General features: G+C 45.7%; 1 protein-coding gene across 1 annotated transcript in view; it reads right to left on the bottom strand.

The window, feature by feature from the left end:
* The window catches only part of STK4 (serine/threonine kinase 4), a 77,080-nt gene that overhangs the window by 17,390 nt on the left and 45,711 nt on the right, over window positions 1-13,979 (bottom strand). The window contains exon 10 of the mRNA XM_004687410.2: window positions 13,725-13,882. Coding sequence (XP_004687467.1) covers window positions 13,725-13,882 — 158 coding nt within the window. The remainder of the gene's footprint in view (window positions 1-13,724; window positions 13,883-13,979) is intronic.

Genomic DNA, 13,979 nt, shown 5'->3' with positions numbered 1-13,979 from the left:
GTCTCACTTGATCTTCACAACAGTCCTATGTGGTAGGTGTGACTTTGACCATATTTGACAGGTAAGGAAATGAGGGTTAGCTAGGTGACACCACAGGCACAGAAGATGCAGCATGAAGCCTAACAGAGAGACTGACCACCACACTAACTGCTTCTCACCCACTCGCTGAGAACTGGACTCCCTGCCCTCAGATCTGACCTAAAAACAAACCTCCATGATGAATGCCACTTGCCAAGACACCAAGACCATGACTACAGAACAGGGGTCTGTCACGATACTAAAATAACGGGTACATCTTCAAACCAGAAGAACTAGCAGCATCTCTAACTAAAGGTATGAAGAGAATCGATGCAATAGAGCTTCGCCTATCACAGGTGCATACAACAGTGCAGAAAATTCAACCCATAACTAACCCCACAAAGCAAGAGAGAGCTAGGAACAGCTGTCAAACAAAGACCTCTACTATCTATTCTTTGAATGGTAGAGAAAAAAGTAAAAGCATTTTAAAGACACAATTACTAGGAGGTGGAAGAAAAGGATCTGAATTTGCCCCTACCCCAAGTTCCCAGCCCAAGTTCCACTAGAGGCTGGAAGAGAGAAACTTGGGAGCAATATTAAAAGCAGCGTCCCTGACGCCAAATTATATAATCTTCACTCAGCCTAGAATGACCCCTGACTCTCTTGTCAGCTAGCACTGAAGGCCTTTGGGTTAGAAATAATCAATTTTGCTTGGCAAAAAGGCATCAAGACACAGAAACACTTGGATCAAATTCTGTAGAATCAGCCTGTTACAGCTGCATGAAAGTGAATGCCAAAACCAAATTGGTGCCTTGCTCATGCCTCTTTCAAGAGGTTTTAAAAGCAGAAATATTGAAACTCGGGGTCTGAAATGGAAACTTTCTGTTTAAAAAAAAAATTATTGTACATATCAGAAGCCACTAAAAACTTGCTAAGTCCAGATTCACCATGTACAGTAAAAATTATTGTCAGGAAAATTGACTTTATACAAATATGAAGCATGGCCATGGTCTTACCACTTACACCAAAATAAATTCCAGAGAGAATGAATACTGAAAGGAAAATAAACATTCTAAAACAAAGTAAGGGTTAACACTTTCTGGTCGTGGTACAAGAAAAACAAGCATAAAATGACATAAACCCCCAAAATCAAACACATCAAAATTAAAGATCTCTGAATAGACATCATAAAAACTAGGAAAACTTATTTGATACATGAAGAGCTCTTTAAAATCAAAAATAACTCCATTAATAATTAAGCAAGTAAGACAAACTGAATAACTGAATATTCAGACATCATAGGGAAACATGACAATACCTATCACAATTTCAAATTCACAAAGTGTGACCAGGGCATTTCACCGGACACACACATCACACAAAGTTGGTCACTAAAACAGTGTCAAATAGTAAAAAGTCAGAAGCCACCTAAATGTCCACGATTTGCAGGTTAACTGGATCGAGGTGACAAGGGCTAAGGGCTCCCAGGAGCCAGCGCAGGCTAGCTGGCTCAACCGGCCAGCCGTAACGCAGCGAACCGGAAGTGGAGGCCTGTGAACGAAGGTTCATGCCCATTTCAGTAGTTCAGACAATAAAAACCATCCCTGCCATGGCCCTATGCTCTCCTTTCCCAGGGTTAAATGTGAGCCCCACTGCCCTGGGGTCAAGCCCGCTGTCGGATCTCTCCGCCACCCCAGGAGCCCTCACTCTGACGTTCACCTGCCCTGCGGGGCAGCTGCGGAGGAGTCTGCTGATGCAGCAAGCTGGCTCTCAGGATTGGGCAGAACCGCAGAGGTCATCTGGTCTAACACTGAGTCTTCCTGGAAGCTACTGGCCTTCGTCGGCTCATCAGGCCCAAGGACAGACGAAAGACTGATAGGTAGAGGCAGGGAAGGGAGAGAGTGAGGGCGGAAGTCAGTCAGGGAGTAAGGATGAGACACTGGGGGGGGGGGGACTTTCATCATTCAGAACGAAAGTGGGATGGGGGAGAGGGGGTGCAATGACGAAAGGCAAAATCCCGCGACTATGTACCTTTTATATAACACACATAAAACTGCACACATTGATCAAATACCAGCCACTCAAGCGCCAGCTTTAAAGCCCTCGGCAAAGTGCTATTTTCACCGTACCCACTGTTAACATTCCTTCAGCAATAAACTTCTGGGCAGCTGTGCTCCTCATTAACCAAGCTGGCACATGCAAGAGTTGCCACAGATAATACGACAGATGGCAGAGGGAGTTTTTTAACACAAGATCGTAATTCATTCCAGGAATTCGTTTAATTCTAGAAAGGTTATAGTTTATAATTACAGGTCAGCAGCACTTCCAAAGAGGAAAATTGCCACCTAAATCTGGATTGGAACATTTCTTCCCAGCGTGTGAAACTAACTGGACGCTTGGTCCTGACAGCTGGGGAAGAGCAGTCGGGAGAGGGTTCAAATTGCTGACTTGACTTCACTTTACACCACTCCCCGACAATGTTTAAAACTCCAAAATAGAGACATGAAGTGGAGAACAGATTAGTGGTTGCCAAGAGTCAGGAAAGAGGGTGGGGTGGGTGTGCCCATAAAAGCCCGAGGGAGGGGCTTGCGCGGTGACTGCTCTTTATTATTAATATCTCCACATTTTAATTCAGTGTCCTACTTAGACACAATACTGTAGTTTTGCAAGATGTTACCTCTGGAAAACCCGGCGAAAAGGTACACAGGATCTCTATTATTTCTTACAACTGAGTCTACAATTATCTCCAAAAGCTGAGCTTCCAAGAAAAGAATACAGGGAAGACTAGAAGACACCATGTGTGAGGCAGAGGCGGGGAGATGACCTACCGGGGAGGAGCTGAAGGTGCTGCGCTCAACTGTCCTAGCAAGCTTAAAACTGCTCTAAAAAAAGGACATCCGTGTGGGAGCCCCCCCCCCGCCCCGGCCTTACAGCTCCCACGCACGCACAGGTGGAAGCAACATGATCAGGAAACACCCACCAGAAGTCTGGTGGTCAAACCCTACCAACATGGAAGTCGCAGCAGAAGCAGGCTCACCTGAGGGATGAGCGAAGTACCTGAAAGCAAACAACGTCCAACTGGCAGGAGCTGGACCCAGTGGGAGAGAGGCCTGGGCTTCGGGCCCACCTCAGCACCTTCACTCCTCCCTGGCAGGCGTCGCCCCACCCAGCCTTGCCCGTGAAAATAAGATTGGCACCGCCGTGTCAGATGCCCTGCTGAGCACTTCAAAAGCATTTTCTAATTTAATCTTCTCCACAGCCCCAAGGTAACAGGATTAGTATCTTCAGATTAAGCGGTTGCCTAGAGTCATAAATCTCATAAAAACTGAAGCCAGGCCTGCACGCAGGTCTACCTGGCTCTTGCCCAGTCTGTGTTACTGTCTCCTGTGCGTCCGAAGCTCCTCCCTGCAATTCAAAGAACCAGGACAAACCGACACGTCCAGGACTGTATATGCTGTACTGGCTCAAGTCACCCCATGGCAGGGCTGTATTCTCTATTTTAAAGATCAGCAAACAGACTGAAGGCTCCTGAAGAATTTTTCATCTGACCTTTCTTTTGCAGATGGAGCAACGAGAGCTCCAGAAAGATTAGAGGGCGTGATGAAGGACACAAAGCCAGTTACTGAAAGAGCTGAGATCTGATTTCCTAGCCACAGTTCTCTTTAGCTAGAGCTAAGCTGTCACACTGACAGGAACCTGCCTCTAACAGAAGAGTAGGAAAGACAGTCCCTCTGCTGACTTCCTTACCTGCTTTAGCCAACTCTGACCTAGGGGCCTCCTAACAACGCAGTTCCAAATGATGTTTTTTACTAACATTTGACCGAAGAAGGGGGAGAAGTCTAAATTTCACATCTTCTCAAGGTCTAATTAACATACTCCCCACACAGATGCATAGATATTCCAAGGGGAAATATGAAAGCCTCGGGAAGGGCTGCAAGAAATGCATGTTGGATCAAATAATTCAGTCGAGGAGCGCCACGCCCCTGGAATGTGGCCACTTGCCAGGGGCTGAGGAAGAATATCCACTGCGCCCACTGAGCGTGCACCATGGGCGCAGGTAAGACACGCCTCGCCACACCTGGGCTGAGGAGAGCACAGGTCCTGGCGTCAGAAACGCTGGGTGTAAGGCCTAACCCGCCACCGTCACTCCAGCGCCATGTGGGCCAGAGCCTAGCCCCTGAGGCCTTGGCCCAGGGAGCGCGTGAGGCACACGGGAGACCCCGACCAGGTCCCACGGCACAGGGAACGCACACGCCTGTCCCCATCATTTTCTCAGTTCTACGACCCCAGCAGGCAGATGGCTCCAGTCTAGTGAGCCAAGACACAGGGAAACAGGAGGTACCAGTCAAAGGGTTCACTTTCCAGGGCACCGACAGGGAACCCACAACTCCACTGGGCAGCAGGGTGCCTGATGCACTTAGCCAGCCTGAAAGGTCGACTCTGAGCTGCCAAGGTCTTAGGCTGTGTTCCCATCAGACAAAGTAACAAAGAGGGCAGGAGGGACAAACAGATCAGTGAGTAACCACTGGGAAGATTACTAAAAACATGCACTATCTGGGCCCTCCCTGGTGGCGCAGCGGGTTAAAGCACAGCACTGAGAAGCTAAAGCCGCTTCCGCATGAGATCAATTCCGCCTGCCCCGGAGGAGACCACATGGCCCGGCAGAGCTCTCCTGACCCGCCCACTGCTCCCCTCAGCAGTGTACTTCATTGATCCGCCTGTTCTGCTCCCCACTCTGTCTCTGGTGAATCCTCTCACCCTCCACACCTCTGGCCTGTACCCCAGTTCTGTATGCATAAATAAATAAATCTTTAAAAACAAACAAACAAAAAAAAACATGCATTATCCACCATGAAGGTACGAGCGGTAGATTTACAGAAAGGTCCAAGCTGAATAGGTAACAGGGTGTAAGAGAGGAAAGATCTGGAAGTCAGTGCCCCAGCGAGGCCGAACTGCACACTGTGACAGAAATACCACTCGGGAGTCTACTGAATGCTTGCTGCAGCCAGAAAGACTCCTCTACAGTAGACATTTTTGTCGTCACAGAGGTTGTATTTGGCCAAAACCAGTAATGCTTTTAAAATAATGATGCCTTTTTAGTTAGCATAACATTTCGTGAACAGCATCATTACTGTGAAGTCCATGATGGCATAGTAAATAATAAAGACTGTCAAAAGAAGGTAAAATAAAATAGCTTCAATGAGAGGAATTATTTACAAAAGTAATGAATGAAATCCAAAGTTTGTCACTCTTCATCATGTTCCGAAAGAGCCCAAAAAACCTTTTGAGTCGGTAATAAATACTCATGATATGACAATTCCCAATAGATGGAATACACCTGCAACGATTTTTCCTGGCCCCAAGAGCCCCATCACACACTGATTTTTTTAACCTGTTCTGTAACATTACTTAAGTACCTAATCTGGGCCTGGAGTGCACAGGTTTTTTGCCTTTATTTTTTCATGTGAGGAAACACCCAAGAATGCACAGGAAAAACCCCAGAGATTTAGATCTGATCCTGACACTGAGGAGGAAATCTGCCTCTTAGTCTCTGGACTTCAGGTCCTCAAATTATACAAGGGTAAGAAACCCCAACTATGTTCCCTCACAGGAGCAATACAGGAACTCACATGTTACATAAAGCTAATGGGATGGTGTAAAAGTAGCATTACCACCTAAGAGCAGCGGACCAGAAATCTGGACTTAACTGCGCCTTTGACCTCTCTTGGCCCTGAATTATTTGTTACTGTTCAAAGATCTAACAATTTTTTAACAAGGACAAAATTAAAAGTGATTTAAATAATACTTAGGAACCCAAACTAAAGCAGACTTGACAATTCTCTGCTAAAGTGCTACTTCAGTTCTAAAAATAAACTTCATTCAAATATCCCCAATCTAAACCCCAATCATTTGATCCTTCATCTGACCTGTGGGAAAAAGCGTAATGATATGATGTTTGATTGTTCTAGACCACAAACCTGAAACTCAAGAGTCACTCATCTCAGGTCCTGGCTAAAGGAGGGTTATTCGCCCCTCTTCTGGCATGATTTAAGGTTCAACTGCCAGTCTCTTTTCAAAGAACTTCCACAAACACAACTTCTAGGTTGATAAAGTAATTTTATCATTCATTTTACAAGCTGCTGGCGATGGATAGGCCACACAGTGGGGCGCTGCACACAGGAAGAGAGAGGGTGACACCTACCGGTAAGTAGTGTGTACTGCAAAGTCCTAGCGCTTCCAGATTGCAAATCTATCCTTAGTATCAAAGGTTCACGCTGGACGGCAAAGAAAGCAGGCTTTGGTAATTTCCAAAAATTATACCCATGTCTACAGTGAGTTTTTAATTCCTTTCTTTTGGAGAAGTTGCAAATCAGGCTCTTTGAGAATGTATGGCTGGTTTTGTAAGGGAAATCACGCAGAACAAATCCTAGGGAAAGGGGCTGGGTCAGTGAAACTTACTTCAGTGAAGCAGTGTTTCAAGAAAGGAAGGAAGGAAGTGGAGGGAAACTGGGCAAAAACCAATATTTCTGTTACATCAAAGGCCAAGCTCCATGCATCACCACACTTAATTCTCACACACAAAATCTACCCTACCCTGTAAACACTGGTGTTCCCTCCACTTTACAAATGGGGAACCTGAGGCAAAGTGAGGTGAAGAAACTGGCCTAAAACTAGTGCTTAGAAGTCAGAATCGGAAGCCTGACAGTCTGGCTGCAGTGACCTTAACTACCAAGCTCACCTCTCACCCAAAATGGCAATCACTCAGGTCCACCGGGGCCCAGCGCACTTCCTCACAGACCCACTGCAACATTCAAATGCATCTCAGGCAATGAGAAGTTCCACATCACGTTTTCTATTTCAAAGGCCCTGGCCACAAAGGCACACACGACTTTCAGGATTCCAATAGGGACTCTTTCTTTGGTCGGGGGTGAGAAAAATGACATAGGTCTTCTCCCTGTCTTCTCAACATTTCATATCCCAGGAATATAGATTACTGAACTGTCAAGAGCCCATGTGGGAAAAAAATGGGTGGTGAAGCTGAGAAGAAAGGCTGGGGAAAGTGTGTCCAACAGCTCAAAGAAGGTGAAAAAGATACGCCCCAGTGGGTGAAGACACATTCCAGAGTCAAGGCTGTGGATGTAAAAGAATTACTGACATCCATCCCAGCTGAAAATTTTATTTAGCTTTCTACGTTACTAAAACAGTTACATTAAAAATACTTTTTAGGGCCCTGGTGGCACAGCGGTTTAAAGCACAGCACTGAGAATCTAAAGCCGCCCCGCATGAATTCGATTCCCGCCTGCCCCGGAGGTGACCACATGGCGCAGCAGACCTCTCCTGACCCGCCCGCTGCTCCCCTCAGCAGTGTACTTCGTCTATCTGCCTGTTCTGCTCCCCACTCTGTCTCTGGTGAAGCCTCTCACCGCCCCTGAGCCTCTGGCCTGTACCCCAGTTCTGTATGCACAAATAAATCTTGAAAAAAAAATACGCTTTAGCCTCAGGAAAGTTAGGGTTGATAAAAAAAATAAGGACAGTAGTTTTCCTTTTATTTCTATTTCAAATTTAGCAAAATTAAAGCAACTGAGCCAGGCCTGGCCTTGGTGGAGGTGAGACTCAAATAAGGCCTTTCAGGGTCTGAGGCCAGCAGAGGAGCTGCAGGCCGAGAAGCTCTTGTTGACACTCACCTGGCAACTTTGAGGCCTGGGGTGAGTCTGCACACAATGGTGCCCCGAGGGTAATCACCGCTCCCCTGACATCTGAGAGTCCAGGTAGTTTATACAAATAGCACCAGACGGCCTCTGAATAAATCTACTTGTTGATAACATTTTATTTATTTATTTTTTGAAAGCATTAACAACAAAATAAGCTTCGCAGGCTTCAAACAAATGACTTGCCTCCTCTCAAGGCTGCAACACAAAAGTAAACAATAAAGGTAAAAAAAAAAGGTTCATTCTCTAAGAATAGGCTGCTCAAGTGATCGTCTTTAAAACAAGCCAACTAAATGCCTACTACAGTGGACCATCCTCACAAAAGGATGCCAATGAAAAAGTGACTGGTCTGACAATTCTGTCAGACTCCAAAGTGACAGGCCCTCAGAAATCCCTGTGTAACACTCACAGGCCCTGCTCCGGGGAGGGTGTCTAAGCTGAAGCTGCAAGGAGTCACGGTTACTGTCACCCTCCTGGGGAAACTCAGGGCCAACCCGGCTCCTTTCCAACCACAGAAAGCCATCGCAATGGCTCGACAGTGGAAACACAAACAATCATGCTCAGGGTGTTCCCCTTATCTAGTTAATCTTGCATTAAGTGGTTCTGCATCCTGGTGGCCCATCACACAGCGGTGTGGGAGTGGGGGGCTACTGGCTGAGCTCTCTGTGCTATCTGACCATTCTATTCTTAATTTCGGATACACTGCTGTGCAGCAGCCTGGTGCCTGCTTTAGGTTTCACAGGCTCTCTTGAGTAACCTGACTCAGTCACTTGCCTCTCTAAGCTTCGGATTTCTCATCCATAAAATGGTTAATAACCAGGAACACAGGCCCACCAGGAAGGGAGGCCGGCATGCAGGGAGGCAGGCCCGGCTGAGCAGGAGGCAGGGGGACGGAAGGCAGGCAGGCAACTGAGCCCCGGCCCCAGCCAGCCCCTGTGCGTTCTCCCTCGCCTCCCTCTGGACTTCTCAGGCTTGTGTCCTCTCATGGTCTCGCCTCAGAGTGGTCCTCTGTGTTCTGTCACCGCTGCCTCTGGCCCTCAAGTCTCAGCATAGGTGTGAGCATTTGCACATGCGCATGCCCTGTGCAGTCTGGGCCCAGGTGTCTACAAAGGTGCATGTGCCCAGAGCTCACTCGCTCAGCCCCAGGCATCTGAACTAGCGGGGAAGGAAGCGGGGAAGGAAGAAAAAGGCCTGATAATCTCATCTACCCTACATACAACAAACGCTACTGAACATATGCAGAAAAAATAAGCACACACTAGACACCAATGTTCATCACCTGAAGGGCTCTCTGTCAGTGCCACCCCATCTCCCCCCCGCACCTCCTCAATCACTCAGAGCGTCCCCCCATCCTACATGCTTGACGCTGCCACAGACACACCACCTGCTCTGCCCTCTCAGCTAGGGATTCCAGTCATCCTGAAATGCACTTCATGAGGCTTTCTAGCATTCTCTCAGCCCTTTACTGAGACTAGTGCGCCCTCTTCTGGACTCCTACAGACTTGTTTTATGTACTCTGAACCGAGTTTATAGAATGGTCTAGAGATGTTACATAGTATAGGATGGGCCCTGGCCCACTCAGCATCTGTGTAAGCTATACTTTCTGTACAACCTTAGTCAGTTACGCACCCCCTTTAAGCCTCAGTTTTCTAATGCAGAAAATGGTAATAATAACATTTTCTACCTTGTGGAAGGCTGTCAGTATTGAGCTAATAAAGGACTCAGACTAATGCCTGGCACATAGTAAATTCTCAATAAACAAATGTATATGTATGTGTAAAGAAATCATATGTCTCCACTGCTACACATTAAGCCTGTATTTGTTCAACTCACTCAGCGATTATGTCAGAATTTAACTAAAAATGCTTCACTGACTTTAAGCCAGGCAGCTGTAGGCGTGAGGAATACAAAGACGACGAAAATAAAGCGCAGCCATCAAGGTTCTTTCAGTCTTCCTACTCACAACGGAAGGACTTACATTAATACAAACTGAATTCATCTGTAAGGGTCAGCGGCTACCAACTCTGGTTATCGGGTGAGTCATAAATCTTGAAACAGCCTTATTGAACAAATGGGAACTTACTCCAAAACCTAAGGGTCACAAGAGCTAATAGCCAACACCTGCCAGCCAGGTGCAAATGGAAGATCTGTGATACACCCAGATCTGCACAAGCGTTGCCTTCACCACCCCAGGGGGACAGGGGGGTGAGTCTGCATTTTTGTTTCACAGAAAAGCCAACTTTTAAGAAAAGAATATTTAAGCCTTCAACTATCACTGCAGTTTCTCATTACTCCTTTATTTTCACCAGCTTTGGAAAAACATGTTTTATATTTATACAGGTGCTTGGCCTAAGTCTCTAAATCAGGTGGACCCGTCAGCAACATAAAAGGTCTCTTCCCTGTGTAATATTCCTTTGTCTTAGATTCTCTTTTACCTAATATTAGTATTGTTACACCTACTCTCTGAGTGGGCATTTACCTAATGTACCTTTTCCCTCTGTTTTAAACTTCTCAACAGTATTTAATTAGTTATATCTCTTATGCATTGTATTTAACTGAATCCTGGCTGTTATGTTTGCCCAGTCCCCGGGCAAAAGGTGACCTTGATGCACTCACCACAGGGTGATGCTGAACGTGGCCTGCTAGCCTGCGTGTCCCTCGGCCACAGAGGCCTCTCTCCTTCCTCACACACACCAGGCTCTTTGACTTCCACTTCCCACGACATGCGCCCCCTCTTCAACAGGGTCCTAGTAGAATGTCCCATCTCTCTGCACTGCCTTCTCTTACACTACCTTTTTAGGTGCTTGAAAAAAAACCCAGTGTTACCTGAACTGACACAGCAGCTGACTTAACAGCTGCTTCCCTCACCCCACGGTCAGCGCCAGGAGAGCAGAGCAAGCCTGGCCTCATTGCCATCCCCAGCACGCCATCCCCTCTCGGCTGAAATGTTAAATGTGTTTTGGAAGATCCGTATGCCCAACTGGATTGAGATTTAAACTTCTGCTGGCTTTCTGAATGGCAAAATGGGACAGTCTGAATTCTCATAAAAGTAATACCCAATTCCAAAAATGTAATCTGTTTAGAGAATATGAAAAACCAATTATGGAGAAGATTGCATTTTCAAGCACCTTTTATTTACATTTTAATCGTTTACATCTTGGAAAAATTAAAGGAAATATTTGCTGCTTTTTCAACTTGGCAAATAAGGCAACTCAGTTTTAGAAATGCAACAAATATTCAGTTTCAGGCAAAATATGAAGTTTCTTTTGTCAGTATCAAATTTTGTCACTCTGATTAAATTACTTCCTGTTTGCCACACTGGACAATGTTCATTTCAAAATAGCAACCTCCTTCATAAGAATTAAGAATATCTGGGCCCTCCCTGGTGGCGCAGTGGGTTACAGCTCAGCACTGCAAGCTAGCAGCAGCCACTTCAGTGCCAGTTTGATCCCCACCCCGGAGGTGACCACATGGCGCGGCAGACCTCTCCTGACCCACCTGCTGCTCCCCTCAGCAGTGTACTTCATTCAGTCCATCTCCCTGTTCTGCTCCCCACTGTCTCTGGTGAATCCTTTCACCTCCTGCTCCTCCCCAACTCTGTATGCATAAATAAATAAATCTTTAAAAAAAAAAAAGAAAGAAAGAGAGTATCCTTTTCATAATTAAATATTGCCTGTCAGGAAATCAGAAAGTCTCTAAAACTGCTGAGGGAACAGGTTAGCTGGTCTGACATACAGCCTTTTTAAACCGTGAGGACACACGGAAGCCTTCCTTCACTCAACAGATTGGCTTACAAACGTACATTTCCCTTGTTTGACAGGTGGAGTCTTTGGTACCTCCCACAAGAGTACAGAAGATTTAAAGAAGTATAAAGAGAAATTTCAAAATCACATGATATTAGAAATGTGAATATATCCTTATCTCTGAATTTCTACTGAACCAAGTAGAAAAGTAAGAAATTTTTATGGACACACACTGCACCTAAACACCTATTTCAGGCTGGAATTAAGCCGGCTAGAACCACAGGTGAGGTAGGTTAGAACAACAGCTTGTTGGCCTGTCCCTTGAGATCCTGATTCAGCAGGTCTGGAGAGGGCTAGAGATTGGTCGGGGAACTATTTTAAACTATTATTTCAAATGCTTGCTTTGGGGTTACGGTGAGACCTATATAGCAAGTCTACCAAAGAGTTCATTTAACCTTTGGAACTTTCTAGGCTAGCAGCTCATGTATACCACACTGCAGTTTTCCTTCATTATTTAGACTGAAATTCTGTCAAACTAAATTCTTCAAATTCTCTTAAAATTTTGAAGGGGAAAATTTTAAATGTCAGGCTCAGGCACAATGTGGACAAATACAAGCCTGAATGATTTAGAGCAACAGTCTCAACATCAAAAGCCTGTAAATACCAGACAGGTCAGACCATTAATCAAATAGATGAAGTAAGCCAGAGAGTACTGGGAGCTGGAGAGGCCACACTGAAGAGACAGCGCAAATTGGCTGCCGCAACTATCATCCAGTAATGCAGGCCCACCGTGGCCAGGCCTTTCAAGCTCATGAGCTATGTTCAGAATTCAACATTTCACGTAACTGTTCTCAATTTTGACACCTAAGCTCTCCATTTAAAATGTTTAAACCCTGTATGGGACACACAAAAAGGCCCATGAGCTGTGTGCTGTTATCATAGTGATGACGTGATTTGGTATGTAGAAGTTATTTCATCTCTGCCTAAATACAAAACTGAGAAAATCAGTCCATACAAATAAGACAACTTCACAGGAAACATATTCACTCACATCTCCTCAGTGTACCCTGACTGACAGTGGCAACCTGCAGCACTGCTGACGGGGATCCTGAGGCTGAACGCTGACTCAGCGGAGCACAGGCACGTCCCAGCCCTGGACGACAGGAACGGGCAGTGGCTGTGCCCTAGATGTGGCTTCCTTTGTACAGGTGACCACACCGCTGGTCCGAGCTCAGACAATGCAGTCTCCTGCAAGAGTGTTAACACAGCCCCAGGATACTTTCACAACTTCAGTGGGAAGGGTCCAGTCACCTCTCACTAACAGCCTTCCTTCTCACTCTGTGTAAACGTTAATATACTCTTGTTGCACAAAGTCCTCCGTTAACCCAGCTCCCCGTTTCGTCTCTCAGCTCCTTTCCTGCTCCATGCCCCACTCACGCTCTTCTAGACCAACACACCAAGCAGGCCCTGCCAGGATCTCTATCCGTGTTATTCCAGCCAGAACCCAAATACAATGCCCTAAACTAGGTTCTTTTATTAAAAAAAAAAAAAAATTACATTGGAATTTAAAAGTGTAAAATGTCAAACTATAAAAATCAAAAATTCCTAGAGGAAAAGTCTTTTCTAAAAATATTCAGAAATAGAATGTGAGATGCCTTCGCTTTTTTATTGCTTCTACTCATTAAATCCCTGTGAACATTAACAAGTGTCTGTGGCTAAAGGAGAATGTTCCACAGCAGAGAAAGGAAAAACACACCCAGTTTTTCTTAAGAAACTTTGGAACAATTTAACGTTCATCCTCTCACAAAAATCAAGGTAACCCTCTCAGAGAGCCTACAATTAGGGTAACAGTCAGGAAAACAGCCAAGACACCCAAAGCATACTAAGCACCCCAGTATGATTCTTAACTGTAACCCCGAATGAAGATAGAGGCAGCACATCTTCATTTGGTGACTGAATTTTTTTTTTTTTTTTTGCCATTATTAACGTTTCAAGCTCAACAAAAAGAAAACTAGCAAATAAAGAAAGGAATTTTGACGTGAAAAAGATGCGACTGACTGGGAGCCCCAACTACACAGTAGGATTCAAAGTATCGCCAAGCTCAGGCAGCCCCATCCAGGCGCGGCCGCCCAGGGCGTTTAGGGGAGACTGAGGCTGGGCAACTGCAGACTGGGGCCTCAGAGAAATGGTGGCACCGGATGTGATATTGCAAATACTGTTCCCAGCAGAGGTGACCTCTTCCCACACTACTTACAAACTCATAGTCTCCGTCCTGTGGTACTTTCCAATCCGAAGAGTTTTTCAAGGGGCCAGGTACACTCTTGCCAAAACTGTTGACCTGATTTTCCTTTTCTTTTTGTTCAAAGTATTCGAGGAAAGAAGGTTTTGCAGGTTGCATGGTCTCATCCCTTCCTAAAAACCAAGAAAGACAAAAAATGAAACAGAATACTTTCAGGTCTAGTCCTGATGGGCCCGCCCCTGGATCAGTGGTTCTTTTTGTTAATATGAA

Source organism: Condylura cristata, unplaced genomic scaffold (assembly GCF_000260355.1).
Source record: "Condylura cristata isolate star-nosed mole 26May11 unplaced genomic scaffold, ConCri1.0 scaffold00022, whole genome shotgun sequence".
Classification (NCBI taxonomy): domain Eukaryota; kingdom Metazoa; phylum Chordata; class Mammalia; order Eulipotyphla; family Talpidae; genus Condylura; species Condylura cristata.
Note: the sequence above shows the minus strand (reverse complement) of the source record. Positions and strands in the feature narration are given on the sequence as shown.